Source organism: Echinops telfairi, unplaced genomic scaffold (genome assembly GCF_000313985.2).
Source record: "Echinops telfairi isolate 266 unplaced genomic scaffold, ASM31398v2 ScPeMD7_25;HRSCAF=90, whole genome shotgun sequence".
Taxonomy (NCBI): domain Eukaryota; kingdom Metazoa; phylum Chordata; class Mammalia; order Afrosoricida; family Tenrecidae; genus Echinops; species Echinops telfairi.
In genome coordinates this window covers 30,735,000-30,751,360 of record NW_022103922.1, presented here as the reverse complement: position 1 = coordinate 30,751,360, position 16,361 = coordinate 30,735,000, and the positions used below count along the sequence as shown (strand labels likewise).

The following is a 16,361-nucleotide window of genomic DNA, read 5'->3' as shown; positions in this document are numbered from 1 at the left end:
TATTTTAAAGCTTAAAATATACTTCTTTTTTTTAAAAAAATTACCCTTCTACATGGAGGTCAAGGGCAGGTACAGCTGAACATATGGAATTAGAAATCAATAAAGGATAAGAAAAGATTAACATTTTAATGCACCAAGAACTTCTTACACAAGTCAGATTCGCTTGTTTCTCACACTAACAGTGAGCATTCAGCTGAGCCAGCTCTTAGACCGCGATGCCATCACTGGTGCCTGGTGATGCGCAGTGGAACAGTGATTTTTCCTGGCTACGTGAAGCCAGATAATAAAATTCCTCAAAAGAGAGTCTCTCATTTGAAAGGAGCTCAAGAAAGGGTTGTAACTATCCTCTGAGTGTTTTCACGAATTAGTAATTTGGCAGGCTGCTGGAGCCTCAGTCAACTTCAAACGGCATCCCTCGAATCCAGGTGGGCAAGAACCCAAGGAGAGAGAAATCATTACCGAGACAGTAAGTGCCTCCTTTGGCCCAACGGAATCGTCTGAGCCTTTCGAGGACCAGAAAGATATAAAAGGTACTTTCAGAGAGATCTGTTACAAGCCTGCATATTTAGAACGCGTTTTTTAAAGGTGCCAACGCTCCAATGCAAAGGGGATCTTAATGCCTAAGATCAGAAGCACTAAGCAGGCCTGCACTTCTGACCGCATGCCTTTTGATTACATGAGCCATACTTAGGGGGCGAAGTGCTTTATAAAACAACAGCTCCCGGTAGTCTCTAAGAAGACGGGCAAAACATGTGGCTCTTTCTTCCGCTATTTTGCCTCTATACTCGGTATTGTTTATACTGTTAGTTCTTTTTTTATTAAAACAGTTTTATTGACATATAATTGTGACGTATCCCATAATTCACTGGTTTAAATATATTCAAGAGTTGTGTATGTTCTTAATTTCTCCCTCAATTTCCGATTATGACAAGGATTTCTTTCAAGCAAATTTGTACATCATTATTTTCTAAACATTTGCTTTCTATTGAGTCCTTAGTATCAGCTCCTCTTTTTTCCTCTCCCCCCCTCGTGACCCCTTGATAAATTATAAATGATCAGTATTCTCATATCTCCTTTCCCCCATGGTTTCTTTTGTTCATCCTACTGTGGGGTGGGGGTGGGGCGTGGTTATGTGTCAATCACTGTGATCTGTTCCCTCTTCCTCCCCCCACCTTCCCCCTACCCTCCGAGTATTGCTACTCCCATATTTGTTCCTGGACTCCGTGAGTTGTGAGCTCTTATCTCTTATCTGTACCTGTGCATATACTCTGCTCTAGCCCGCAGTGAAAGGCAGGACTGGGGTCATGATAGTGGAGGGTGAGGAAGCCTCAGGGAACCAGAGGAATATTGTGTGTTTCATTGGTGCTATACTGTACCACTGCCACTGGATCCACAAGACTTTCCACCCACTGGCCTATGATCTTCCTGCACTCGGTGTCATTGCATGTGTTGTGTGAGTCTGAAGAGGAATTTACAGACTGGTACTGGACATATGGGCTAATATTGGACTCACAGACTTGATCTGGACTGGACTGGGATGTTTTCTTAATGCACAATTACTCTTTATATAAGCTCTTTCCTATACACATAGGAGTGTCTCTGGATTTGTTTCTCTGGTCCACCCGGACTAACACACTCACCCAGTGGGAAGAGGAGATTCTGCAAGTGAAAATGCATCATCCTACACATGGACACCTGCCAAACGGGCCTACAGGAAGCCATAAGTAGGTCAGGGTTGTGAAGAAAAATGAAAAGCACAAGGCAAATAACCACACACACATGCAGTCCCCCCTCGCAGAGCCTGACAATGCTGCTTTCTGGAAGCCGCAGCGGCGATACTCACAATTTCTCCAGAAGGCAGATGTATGGTCTGTGGCGCCTGCTTGTTCAAAAATTTGTTGAGCAAGCGGATGTTGGCAAACGTCCCCCGTGCCATGATGGCGTCGTTACCTTGGCGGGAGCCGTAGGAGTTGAACTCTCGTGGAGTTAGGCTAAAAAGAGGAAGCTAGTTTAGTGAATGGAGGGTAAGCTAAGCTTATACCAAAACAGGGAAAAATAAATCAACCTAGGTATTTTCTCTCAACCGATTTAGCATTATTCCCCAAGGTAGGAAAGTGATTTCTACTGCGTGGACGTGATGCTGGTGGAGGGCAAAACCCAACCCTCTCCCAGGGCAGCTCACGTCTGACAAACCTGGGGGAGGGAGGTAAGGGGGGGCAACCAGGGGAATCCTAATCAGGAGAGTATTCATTTTGCTTATCTAGCCAGGGAGCTTTTAAAATGTCAGACAGGATAAAAATCTAAAATACATGAAAAAATAAGTGCGATAACAAAAGGAAGGCAAAGACTCAGGGGAGACGGACCCGATGCAGTGGAGCGGGTAGGATGTGGGGTGGGGTGGGGGGTAGGGGTGGGAGGAGACACCAAGAATGTTCTATAAAACTAGCCGGAGAGAGGTTCAACGTTGTCCCCAAGCCACCAGGACCTCCGTGTAACATCACTGGTCATTTTCATAAGCTTAAGAGCAAAGAAGCACAGGAGCAGGCCGCTGGAGATGACCGACCCTGAAGCCAGACAGAGACCAACGGCAGGAAGCTGTGTCACGTCAGGAAGAAGAGCACGCGATTCACAGTGAGGCAGGGACGAGAAGGATGAGGCTGTCTACTCCCATGCAGATTTACCATTTTGGAAACCCATCGGGTCTTCTACTCTATCCTAGAGGAATAGATACATACTTTTTTTTTCTGGGCAGGAGTTATATTTACTTTCATTCAATTCCTTCAAGAGGCCAAGCATCACCAACTTAAAGTAGAGGTGTCCGTATTCTAGTCTTCAAATTTACACTGGGACTGCCTGGAAGCTGTTCCCTGGATCCCATCCTTGTAGAAGCTTTTTCAAGAGGCAGGTATGGGAACCAGGAATTTTTTCTCCTCAGGTAGTTCTTATGTAAAGTCAGATGTGGGAGCACTGATCAGCTCAATCTTGGTGTGGCAGTTACAAGAGACAATGCTGATCTAATACCAAGAAAGATCCATCTATGACTGAGGGATGGAGCAATGCACGGGAGAACTGGAAATCCTGGAGGCGGTCCTTCATCGACGCGAACCCTCTCAATCTGGACATGGTAATAAAGCTCCGCTTATATTCCCGCCGTACGCCTGAAATGTAGCCAGCCTGCCCCACAGGTGAAGGGCCTAGTCTTGTATTTTAGCAATCACCCAAAGTGGGAGCAGGGCTATCAGTTGGGTCCAGTGCGTATCCTTGCTCAAAAAGAATGCCGCCCTGCTCCTCCCGGCTGATGGAGTCTCCCACAGAAGCTCCTAAGCAGCTACAAAAAGAGCAGATGGTTTTCAAACTGGATGGTTCACTGAAACCCAAGGGTCTGCTTACAAGGAGCTGCACAAGCGAGAAGAAAGACTGGTTCCCTTACTGCTGCCCTGAGTCTTTGCCCCCTCCCTCACACTTACCCTCGGGTAGTGAGGTAGCGAGCAGCAGGGCTGTTTCTTGCAATATTTCCAGCTGGGGAGATATGGTCAGTTGTTACCGAGTCTCCCAAATTTAAGAGCACATAGGCATCTACTATAGACTTAGGGGGCTGGAGATGCAAAGTCTGCAAGAGAGTGTACAGGAGGTCAGTGCTGGTGCATGTTTTCTCCAACAGGTGCCTAGGCGAGCCTCCACAGTGGCAGATCACGGACCTGAACCGGACCACAGCCCTGCATCCAAGTACAAGAAATTCTAGTTTTCTGTTGTTTTTTTTATCAGGAACGCTTAGAAAAATAAGGAAACTTTAAAGAGTCCCAATATCACCCAGGGAGGACGTGCCAAGTATTGGTCCGATCCCCTTCAAAGCTACAGGGATGCAAATGGCATTGTCTCCTCACCCTTGCAGACCTTCTCAGATGCTGAGGCCAAGCCCACCCCTCCCACAGGGATCCAGCCAGGGGCCACGGACTCCGAGATCAACATTTTCAGGGAAGAATTTGACAGGCCTGTTACGTGCACACTGCAGGCCTCCAGCTCACCGAGGCTGTCCCTAGTGGTGCTGACCACGAGTGTTTTCATACAGTCACAAAGAACCAACAGCCACAGAAAAGTGAGGCTTACTATCGCCCAGTATCCCAGCTCCCTAAAATACCTCCCCCAGCACCATCTCCTTGGAATTGTGTGGGTGATCAAAGCAAGGGCCTGGGGTAACAAGGCGGGTCACTTTTATAAGGAAAGACCCCTTAGGAAGAACTCAAATTTGTTTAGAGCTAAAGTAAACAGTCATACCAGGTTTTCAAAGAATGGTGGTGATTTGATGTAGGTAGATTTAGGATTCCAAAAATACAGCTTATCTGAGGGGGCTGCCAAGGTGTTCCAACTTTCATTCACAGTCTGTAAAAGACAAAAAGGCAGGCACAACTGCATGCCACTTTAGGGAAACTGTAGCATGCAGCCGTGAAACACACTCAAGTTGGGAGTATGGTGCAAAACATTTTTATTCTAAATGAGTAAGACCCCAAAGTTTCTTTGTCCCAAGATAATACCATGTGAGTAACTTAAAAATACGGTGGCAGGGGGCCACTCAGATGACCTTCATTGGTCCTGCCCCCGAGGATTTCTATTCTTACGTGGTCTGAGTGGTGGCCGAACCTAACACTTCATTTCGAAGATCAGGTGACAAAGAGGCTGGCTGTCGTCTCTCTTGCTCCCTTTGATGGGAGTCACCAGCTACCAAGGTGAGAGCTGTCCAGTGCAGAGGGACGCTTCTAACCTCCAGCCAGGGAGAAGCTGAGGCCCTCGGCCCAGCCATTCTGCCAACGGCTGAGCTGAAAAACATGGATGCTACCCCAGTTCAGCCTTCAGATGAGACGGCAGCCCTGGATGACACCCCTTGTTTGGAGCCTTATGGAAGAGACACCCAGCTGAGCCACTGTGAGATGATACGATATGTTTGGGGTTATTTGTTGCCTAATCATATGAGATGACTCGTTTGTATACTTACACACAAACTCAAGACTGTACCACGGGGGTGAGGGGTGGGGGAGGATTATTTACTGTGTGGACAATTGGGGAAATGGAGTTCCAGGTCCCACAAACACTAACCGATGTCTGACACCAGCTGTGCCTAAAAATCAGCTTGAATCCTGTACAGGCTCTGATGGAAACACTGCCCTCAGCTAAATGCCTGCCCAACTTCCTACTGGTCCCATTGCTCAAAGAGCAGCCTGGGGGAGGGTGCAGAGCTGGATTAGGATCTGCTCTCTCGTTTCAAACCGCCAGCCCCACCCAGAGGCCCTTGGGCCCGTCCAAGGCAGAAAGCAGCAGGACTAATATCCCACAGTCCCTGAAAAGAATACTGAGGCCCGTATGTTCTCCCTGTGGTCCCCCCGCCCCCCACCATCTGAAAGATGCACAGAAAGTTTTATTTCATTCAGCGGTTTGGCACTTCCTCCTGAGTCGGGTGGTTTTTTTTCTCCTTCTTCTTTTTCCTCCTCCCCTTCATTTTTAAAAATAGCACCCAAAGAATGCAATCCGAGAGAGAAACTCAGCCAAAGGAGCCACCTCAGAGACACCACAGTGACATCAGGGCCTCAGAGACACAACCCCAGAGTGTCTCCACCGATTCTGAGAAAGGAGGGCTGGCCGGGGAGTGCAGGTCCCTCGAGGCCTGTGTTTACGAGGCCGCCACAGGCCCATCCGAATCTGGGACGAGCCGGGGCCACGAGGCTGAAGTAAATGTGCGACGACGTGTTAGAAGCGTGACTGTTATCTGGTCCCTCGTTATCTGAAGAAATGAGCGTTCCTTTCCCTGCTGCACCCTTGAGCGTCAAGGGCCGCAGAGGGGTGGCGGTGTCTTAGATAGATCCTTGCGGGAGGCACAGGCAGCGAGGGACCTTACCTCTATTTTCTGGTAGACCTCCTTAAACATGCCGGGGATGACATACTGCCGCTCCACCGCCTGGATCTCGTCTCGGGTGGGCCAGATGTCTTTCAGAAAGACCTGTTGTCCCTTTGCATTTACACCTGGGCAGTGGGCGGGGAACACACGGGTCGGGACATGTTCATTAAGGAGACACACGTCCTCTGAGACCCCGTTTTCAGGATCACGTACCTCTACAGTTTTCACTTCCTAAAGTCAGTTTAAGGGGACCGGCTTTCCCACTCTCTAACCTGCCGGAGTGGACCGAGGCGGGTAGTCTTTAAGCACGAAGACTAGAGGCATTGCTTCCCCCTGCGATGTGCTTACATACAGAGTGTACAGATCAAAGCCATGTCTATCACAACAGGCTGGAGCAGGAGATGGACAGAGAAGCTCTTGCAAGAAGTCAAATGGCAGGGTCTCTTATTACTCTGGTATATGCTTCCTTTACCTTTAAGGCAGTTTGTATATTTCACCTAGACCTTAGCTTTGTAGTGCGGACTACAGAAACGATTCTGTATTCCACTGTATCTTGGGAGGGTCTCTGTTTCATTTTTGTTTTCTTAAGGCAAACAACAACTTTGTAGTATTTCTAAATTAACAGAGGGCCTTACCCAGTGGCTCTTTCTCAAAGTCGATCCTGATGGTTCCAGCAATTGCATATGCTATTACTAATGGCGGGGAGGCTAAATAGTTGGCCCGGGTGTTGGGATGAACCCGACCTTCAAAATTCCTGTTCCCTGACAGCACCCCGACAGCTACAAGGTCTCCCTGAAGAAAGACAAGAGAAACATCTGGTCACAAAAGGAAGCCGGCACCAAGGCTGTTTGCAGACGTTTTCACAGCACGTGGACACAGTGAGTTAAGCTGCTCTTTCACCGGATCCTCTCCCACTGCAGGGAAGACAACTACGCTGAGGCATCCCTGTGATGGGCCCTGGGTCGAAGGAGGCCAACAGACATGTTCATTGGCTTTTGCACGTGAGACAATCTCAGGTTACAAGTCAGAAGGAAGACCCTGGTTACTGCTGTCCGAGGCCTACGAACAGGTAGGAGGAAGCCGCAGTACCTCCGTGGATTTTATAGTCAACGTGAAACAAACCAAATACGATTTCTCAAGCCTACAAATTTCAGGGGGCCCAAAGAAAGCCATTGCGATTCAGACTCATTTGCGTGGAGATGAGCCTGACTTTGAATGGACCGTGGAGTTACCAGGAGTGAACACTTCTGGAGACCGTTAGGCAAAACCAGCACTTATTGGGGACTAACTTCTGTGGCATGAAAAAGACGGGGCTTTCAGCTCCCAGAAGGAGTTCTCGTCTTGGAAACTTACAGGGGCAGTTCGACCCTGCCCTATGAGGGTCGTCGTCAGTCGCATCGACTCCATGGCAGGGATAATTTTTATTTATTTATGTTTTAACGTATGTGGCAAGCATTGTGCTAACCACCTCAATTCCATTAACATTGTATTCTCACAACTCTGTGAGATAGGTAATATTAGCATCTCAGTTACAGGAAAGCTAATTAGCCCAAGGCTATGAAGCTTAATAAGCTTAGCTTGACTCCTAAGACTTTACTTGAAACCACACCCCTGAGTTCCCTGGGCCTTCTTGAAATGATCACCTTTATGCCACATTGCATGAGAACAGACGCAATACCCAACAGTGCCAGAGACCCACAGACTATAAATACCTGTGTGATGGCTTTTACCACAGACTCAGGCAAAGGCCCACTGTTGCCAATGCAGGTCATACAGCCATAGCCCACCACGTCAAACCTATGTGTCCAAAGAGAAGACAAGGAAGAATGGGAAAGTTGGGGGAGATGACTTAGGCAACAAATAACTGGATAACTTACCTCATGAACTTAGAAATGTTTCTAGTCATGGAAAATAATTTTACACCAAAGGGTAGACTGTGAGTCACAGAACTTACTTCGAGCCCCATAGCATACTTTTGTCCACACAAGGGAAGATGCCCCCTTCTCCAGGAGCATGCAGCGCACCCCACAGCACATGCATGACTTTACCCCTCTCCCCCTGGGCATCTTGTGTGATAAAGAACCAGCACAATTGTGCAGGGGGGCCCTGCTCTAAGTTTACTTAAAAAAAAGTAAAAACCAATCCATGTAGCATTAAGAGGGTGCCAACCCACGGCGCCCCTAGTGGTACAGAGTAGAACTGCACTCCATAGGGTTTTCAGATCTTTCTTCTGCGACGCCTTTGGGTGGATTCAAAAGACCAACCCTTTGGTTAGGAGTGGTAACGTGCACAACCATGTGCACCACCAGGGACTCTGGCCCTTGAAGTCTTAGCACCCGAGAAAAAGATGATGCAGTCAGATCCTAACAGATCCTCTTCATCCGTACAAGGTGGTGTAGCAAGATACCGAGTGGTAAAGCCGGCCTCACCCAAGCTGAGACAAGTAAGGCATGACTCCGCTTTCTCTCAGGTAGTAGGTGACCACCCCACTTCCAGGGGACAGGCTGGTTTTGATGTAAGGCTTCACGTTCAGGCCGGCGTCCACAGCCTTCTTGGCTAGCAGTCCTGTGAAACAGAACACACAGCGTGAGTGGCTCTCGGTGCCAGGACAGCCCAGGAGGGAGACGCGCTTTTCAGTCTGCTTTTTCCACCTCTGCTGACAAAGTCCCTTCACGCAAGCACTTTCTGCTCCCTGACGGGAATCGAACGCTCCCAGGTCCCGAGTCCTGCGCATGTATGCAATGAACGTAAAATGTGTCATGGAAATGAAGAAAGAGATGCACGCAGGCTTTTTTTTTTTTTTTTTAAAGCATGAGATTGAAGGCTGTCTAGGTTATAGAATGAGGTTTTGATTTTTTAAAGAAAAGTGATCTTTCTAGTTGAGTTTCATTTGTTTAAAAACTATAAATGGGAAGGGTCTTTCTAGAAAATATGTTCATGGATGCCAGCTGGTGATGAATCCAGTCAGCCTAGCTGGAAAAGTCTTGTCCACTGATAATTCTTGAAGCAGAAAATCAGTAGTTCTTGGGCCACTGGTCTCTTGGCGAATACAGACGCTGTGACTGCAACTCCAGTGTCAAGTCTTAGGAAGTATTATGGAAGTTGGAAAAAGTCGGATAGAAATGAGGGACGGGGTGGGGGGATGGAGGGGCATGCTGGTGATCTGTCTCAAGAAAACTGGTTTGCTCCAGGCAAAGAAAGCGTAGGCAGCAACCTATGAACTCCTGGACCAAGAAAGCTTCCCTGGGGTATTTACGTGCGCCAGAGAACCAACTGTTGACACTGCCTGCCCTGTGCACTGTAGAGACTTCTGGCGATGACAGACATTGGACTTGAAGAGACGTCATACAAGTGTAAACCCGGCATGAAACATTAACTCAACTAGAATTGTGTAACAGGTCAGGTCCACTGAGTTTTATCCTCCCAGCACCCCAGTGGAGACATGCCAATGCAAAGCCAGTGTTCAATTCCATGATGAAAAAGAAAGGGCAGGCAGGAGGGAGAGAAAAAGCCTTATCAGGGTTCAGTTTTTTCCCCACAGAGAAAGAACAAAGCCCGTGACATGAAAACAATTTTGCTTTCCTCCCAGAGTCCAACACAACGTTCCTTGCTTCACCAGGAACTGGCTTCCTTTGATTTCCTCTGCTTATATTTGGAGTTAATGCCACAGAGGAAGAATGCTATGTGTTACCAGAGCTTTACTTTACATATTTTCACTGGCTAACATTTATTGGGTAGCTCTTTCTGGGCCAGTAAACCTCTGCATCTGGACAAGACAAGGGTTAGGGAGGTCGACATCTGTGCAGGATACAGATAAGCCTCTGGGTCACATCGTGAGAAGGAGTTCATGTACACACCCACGTGACACTGGGGACAGATTCAAATGCACTTACCCGCTCCTAACATCACCGAAGGGTTACTGGTGTTTGTACAGCTCGTGATGGCAGCGATGACCACGGAACCGTGAGCAAGTGTGAATTCACTGTTATTGTAGATAAAGGTCTGATGGTCATTGTGACGGTCTGGAGGGACGTGGAATCCTTTAAACCCTTGCTATCGGAAGGAAACAATATATGCAGTTATAAATCCTCACTTCAGAAGAAGAAACACTTGGATAATCATAATTTGAAGGCGTGATTCAGACAAAACACAAATATTTTGGCTAGTAAGCTCTGAGCTGTTACAGAGATATCAAAGTGAAGTTCTCAACACATTTTAAACCTCTATAGACGGCTTTACTGAGGTTACTGATTCTAACACCATAAACATTTAGGAGACTATATCATTTTGGCTTGAATCAACTAATCACAATCAATAATGCAAACTAAACACAGCTGGACATTGCGGACAATGCTGGTGTCCCATGGATGCAGCTCAATGCACATCTCGGCTCAGAGGAGGGAACGTTGACTCTTAGAGGTTATGGAGCAGAGGAGCTGTGATCTCTCGGACCTGAGTCTTTGAGGAGCTGAGAGACTAGGGCACGCACAGACTTGGAAGAGACATTCAGGCAGAGAGTGGGACGCGCACATGAACACAAGAACAATGGCCAGAAAACTTGGGCGAATCCTAAGAACAAGTTGGCAGGAGTTGTATGAGAAACGGGGATGGCCAACAAGGTGGGTTGAATTGTGTTTACAGACCATCGCGTGCCTTCAGTACGCCGCTCGGCTCATGGTGGGGAGTCATGAAGGAGAACGGAGAAATGACACCCGTAGTGGCAGGCTGCAGGAAGGGCCTGGTCAGGAAGTAGTGTGAAAAGAAGACTGGCCACACAGAAACCAGCCATGAGGGTGGGAGGGAGGTGACCCATCAGGGGGGACCTGACCCGGCCTTCCAAAGGCCCTACCTTAGCGCCAAGACAGCTCTCAAAGTCCTTTTTCATGTCAGACACGGCGACTTTGTCCTGAGGCCTTTTGGGTCCACTGCAGCAGGGTACGACAGTCTTCAAATTTAATTCCACTATCTGTTCACCCAAAAGAGAACAAATGGTGAGATTCACCTTCCACCCACGAAGGAAAAACACTGTCAGAGAAGCTATACCACTACAGTCAAAACCAGCAAGCACAACAATACTCAAAACCCACCTTGAACACTTAAGTGACTGATTTTCCAGGGTCAAGTTGACACTTCAGTAACACAGGACAGGCAAGAAGCCTGCCATCTCTCAAAAAGACCAGGGCGGATGCTGTCGCTTCTGCGCCTGGAACAGCCTTGTGTAGCAGGCCGTACATTCTTTTCAAACATTTAATTTTCAGTTGGGTCTTCTACTGAAATGAAAGTAATGATCCTTGGTGGGGTACTGTTTAAGTGCTTGACTTTGAGCCATCAGGACAGAGGTTCAAATCCACCAGCTGCTCCCATCAAGACCTACGCCCTAGCTAGGGCTGCTGTGGGTCAGAATCGAAGCATCAAGCCACCAATGTCAAGAAATGTGCCTACCTTAGTCTAACGGGCAAATTCCTTCCCTGGGTGTCAGTGGAGTGGGTTATGCATTAGACTGCTAACTACAAGGTCAGCAGTTCAAAACCAGCAGCCTCTCTGTGAGAGAAAGAGGAGGCTTTCTACTCTCATCTAGCGAGATCTTGGAATTCCACCAAGGCAGTTCTACTCTATCCTATGGGGTCGCTGCGATGACTCAAAAATCAAACCCAGGGGAGCAAGTCTGAGTGTTTTGAGTTTCCCGTCAGTATGAAAGAAAACAAAATAAGGCCCCACATCTAGTTTACCCTTTAGTGCTAGCGGTGAACCAAATGTGAATTCCGTTTGCACCCTTGAAACCACAAACCCGACAAAGGGAGACTCTCTGATCGCTGGATGCATAGCACCAAGCTCGGTGTTCACCCTCCATGTTTCAAGTCCTCTCCTCCTCTGTGAAAACGATGGGCTGGGGCCTTGCAGCTGGGCCATCCCTGCACACCCCCCTCGGATCCCCGCGCCGCTGCCATGTCTTGCAGGCCCAGCATGAACGCCCTGCAGTGCCCGGTGGAGCAGCTCAAGCTGGAAGCCAGCATGGAGGGGATCAAGGTTTCTCAGGCAGCTGCAGAGCTTCAACAGTGCTGCATGCAGAATACCTGCAAGGATGCCCTACTGGTCGGGGTTCCAGCAGGAAGCAACCCCTTCCGGGAGCCCAGGGCCTGTGCTTTCCTCTGAAGACTAGGAAGGAAGCAGATCGCTGGGGAAAGCTTCAAGTACGGATTGGTGACCGCCTGCCTCCGAGACATTTCTCTAGCCAAACAACGTTCAGCTCTGAGACCTTTCCCGTGGCCTGGTACTGTAGCTAAAATTCTATAGGAACTGATGTCTTCCTGTTCAGTTAAGAAAGAGTAAGTCTTTACAGAATAATGGCCTGCTTCTTTTGGCGAAGTGCATTACACTGAGGACAAACGGAAAGCTTGCCATCAAACTTACCCAACTATATCTTTTCCATAAGGGAATTGCTGTTTTTTCTATGCCTGGAGTACCATGTTTTATTTATTGGATATTTACATTTTAAAGAGGAAAATATTTCTGTTTATTTTTTAAAATAGAGTATTTACAATTTTCCATAAGGTTTTTATACCATAACAAAATTTCTTTTCGCATTTCCAAATGAAGATAAGCAAGTATAGGCAGTCCCCAGATTTTGAACGAATTCCATTCCTAGGTCTGTCTTTAAGTTCAATTTTACCTGTGTCGAACAGTTAGGCTCATGTGTAACATTGCTCGGTCAATTGTTTGTCTTAGTATACAGTGTACTTTTCTCTGTATAAAACATTAAAGAAACACTTCCAGATAATAAAGCATCTTTGACATAATAAAATAGTAAACCATAATAATAATAATAATAATAATAATGCTTTGATGCACATTGTAAAGTAGTTCCCACTGGTTATCAGGAACCATTGTGTGTACCTTGTATTTTTAATATAATAGGCTTCATAAGAACTGAGTTGTAACAGTGAGTCAGGAGTTCATAATCGAAAGGACTGCCGGAATGAAGACTTGGGGAAGAACAGGCTTTACTAAGTGATGCCTTGAGTTTTCTGCATGAAGAGCTTTACTTTTAACACTCAGCATGGGAGTGTTGCTGCTCAGACTCGTGGTGTTGTGTTGTATATTAGGCTGCCTCATCTTCTGTCTGAAGCAGATTTGGCATTGTTTTAAGTTCCTTTGATTTGGTTTGGGATACTTTTCAAAGAGTATTTTGTATTTGTGATAATCTTTGAGGAAACTGGAAATAAATTTTGTGCTTAATTCATAAAAAAAAGAAAGAAAGAAAGAAAGAAAGAAAGAAAGAAAGAAAGAAAGAAAGAAAGAAAGAAAAAGAAAACGACGGCTGAGCCTTCACACGGCCCTCATCCCCGGGAAGTCTCGCCTCCACACCTCCTGCTGGGGAGCAGCGGAGCCGTCCTCTGGAAAGGGAAAGGGACGACGTCCCTAGAACGTAAGCTTCACGATGCTCAGAACAAGCCTGTCTTTGATTAAGGCCCTGGCTTGGCTAGATTCCTTCGAGTGTACCCCAACAGTGAGCATCCACAGTACAGCACAGCCTGGCGGAAGGGAGGAGGGAGGCTCGTACCTCGGAGAAGTCTGGGTCCTGTGCGGAGTCACTGAAATCCCGGAACATTCCTACAGCCTGGAGGTACTTTTGAATATGTTTTACTTTTGCTTCATCACGACCTAAATGAACATTTTAAAGAGCAATGAGTAGCAGGTGTTAGTATTCCCCGGTGAGAGACGATCTCCCACTGCCACCACCGGGAACAGCCAGCTCACTCATTTCAGCTTTCAGGCTAATGATGCGACTGCTCTCCAGCTGTTGTGCTATTGACTAAGGACCATTAACTGTCACGTGGTTCCCACCCAAGTACCGATTATCTGAGATGATTCTGGCTCTAGCTACAGGACCACTCTTTTGGGTGACGACCTTTAAGTAGGAGAATCTCAAGTCTTACTCGCATGCTTGTATCCGCCTTCGGTGGGCTCCCGAGTTATTATTTCACGTTCTTCTTGTTAAGCTGATCATCCACCCCACTCCAAACTTCCAGCCATAGAACACAGCCTATGCACCTGGCACTGTGTGCTACAAACATTTCCAGGGACTTTAGAAAACTCATGGGAAAAAACGTCATTATCATTTACTTTTTGAAGCCCCCTTGTATTTCAGCTAACCCAGTGGTTCTCAACCTTCCTAATGCTGTGACCCTTTCAAACAGTTCCTCATGTTGTGGTGACCCCCCAACCATAAAATTATTTTTGTTGCTACTTCATCACTGTCATTTTGCTACTGTTATGAATCAGGAGACTCCTGTGAAAGGGTCGTTCGACCCTCAAAGGGGTCACGACCCACAGGTTGAGAACTGCCGTGCTAATCATTATAGCACACTCATTAAACAAGTTCTGTTAGTATTCTCTCTTACGAACAACAAGACGGAGGGTAAAGCTAGTTTGAAGCCCCCAGCCACTCCATGGGAGAGAGATGACGCTTTCTACTCCTGTCCACAGTTGGAAGCCTCAAGGGGCAGGTCTACCCTGTCCCGTGGAATCGCTGTGACTTGGACTTGATTCGATGGTAGTGAGTCTGGTTTTCAGTTGCTTATAAAGTCCACAATCTTAACTCATGATGCTGTACCATCAGGAAGTTAGCTCTGGGACCCTGGCTGTTGAATTCTTATTGAGATCCTGGTTGTGGGTGACAATATTCCCTAGGTGTGCTGATGGATAGGTGGTCCACTCATCTTTCTGACAATTAACTGAGACCAAGAGCTTGATTCCTGAATCCAAAGTAAATCCTCAGTCAGCATTTTACTTGTCTGTTTGAACTGAATTGCAAAGCTTGCAGCAGGAACCACATAAAAGGTTCATTAACATATTAATTGTGATGGATAATTGGACCTACTGTTTACTACATGTGGTAGTTATATAATCTGTTGTCAATGTGAGAGGATTAAGAGTGAAAGGGTGGAGTTTAGCCTGTCAATCATGTCACATCTTGACGACCTCATTTAGAGGTGCTACGGAGATAAGTAGTTTGCTGGAGGTGGGGTGCAGGTTCACTCCTGGGGAGACATTGCAGCTGACAAGACACATGGAGCTACACTAGTGCCCTGAACTAGAGAAGCCACGTGGAGACCCCTGCCAGTGCTGAGATGCTTGCACTGCCACTGGACCCACAAGACTTCCCACCCACTGGCTTGTGACCCTCCTGCATTCGGTGTCACTGCATGTGTTTCATGAGTCTGAAGAGGACTTTATAGATTGGTATCAGACATATGGGCTAATATCGGACTTATGGGCTTGATCTGCACTGGGCTGGGATGTTTTCTTAATGTACAATTACTCTTTATATAAAGCTACTCCAAGCCACCTGCACAGGAGAAATGTCTCTTGAAATCTGAAGGAGAAGGTGCTGTTCTCTTCTGAAGCAGTACATTTGTCGCACCATAATCAATGCTATGAATTTGGTACCAGAGCAACAAAGAAGTTTAGAACCACATTTATGGGCCACATGCAATGCATAAGATCTTACTTTTGGGTTTACTCTGTCCTCCCCCACCCACCCCCTGCCATCACTTCGATCATCTTTTAGCCTCATTCCCTCAACTATTCATTCTATTTTTCTATTTTCTGTATCTTTTCACTTCAAATCCTCTGTAAAATGAAGATATTAATTAATTAATTCCAAGTTAGTGCTATCACTAAGAATGTGTTTTCAGTCCCCCTGGGCATGGTTGGTCATGGCATTCACTACATCCAGGGGGCTCTTTCCCTGGTTACAGAGAAGGCTTGCACTTATTTGGAGTTTGTAAGGTTTGCATGGAACATTATCAAGTTACGTGCTCTGCCCTGGGAGCCTTTCCAGAGTAAACACTGGATATAGGTTAGAACGCCTGAGCTTATGTATTCTCTTTCCCTTCATACTGTGGTTGCAATTTTAAAGCATTCTTTGGAAAACAGAAGTCCTCTCCAACTATGAACATACAGAATGAGTTATTGAAAACATTATTTCATGTCATCTTTCTGTTCAAAATGATCCAATAACTTCCCAAATTAGAATAAAATCCAATTGAATTATGGATTGTTACAATATCTGTAAGAGCTCCCAATGAAATGATTAAAAGATAAAGTAAAATAAAATCCAAACTACCCGCCATCGCCAATGAGCCTCTGTGTGAGCTAGCCCCTGCCCACCTCCCTCTCCTTCCCTCACCCCCGGGCATCGGGAGCCACGCTGAGCCCATCTCGGTCTTGGATCTTTGGATTTGTCGCTTCCTTGCTGGAAAGCACTGTTCTCCCTCTTCTCATGGCTCAGTCCTCTCACTTCCCTCAGCTGTCTGGTCACGGTTCACTTTCTCGGAGCTCCCTGTTGCTGACCTTCCTAGCTATAACATAGCACGCCTGGACTACCTCAGCCCGCCCCCCAACTTTCACTTTCATTCGCACACTTATGCATGAACGTGTTCAGTATTTGCCTCTCTCACTGCCATGTATG

At 46.8% G+C, this 16,361-nt stretch overlaps 1 protein-coding gene across 1 annotated transcript in view; it reads right to left on the bottom strand.

The window, feature by feature from the left end:
- Positions 1–1,714: 1,714 nt before the first annotated feature.
- Positions 1,715–16,361, bottom strand: part of ACO1 (aconitase 1) — a 30,313-nt gene continuing 15,666 nt past the window's right edge. Inside the window, exons 8-17 of the mRNA XM_030885348.2 lie at positions 13,449–13,549; positions 10,737–10,853; positions 9,781–9,940; positions 8,317–8,452; positions 7,600–7,684; positions 6,523–6,679; positions 5,888–6,012; positions 4,276–4,380; positions 3,468–3,610; positions 1,715–1,991 (exon numbers count right to left, since the gene is read on the bottom strand). Coding sequence (XP_030741208.2) covers positions 1,730–1,991; positions 3,468–3,610; positions 4,276–4,380; positions 5,888–6,012; positions 6,523–6,679; positions 7,600–7,684; positions 8,317–8,452; positions 9,781–9,940; positions 10,737–10,853; positions 13,449–13,549 — 1,391 coding nt within the window. The 3' untranslated portion in view covers positions 1,715–1,729. The remainder of the gene's footprint in view (positions 1,992–3,467; positions 3,611–4,275; positions 4,381–5,887; positions 6,013–6,522; positions 6,680–7,599; positions 7,685–8,316; positions 8,453–9,780; positions 9,941–10,736; positions 10,854–13,448; positions 13,550–16,361) is intronic.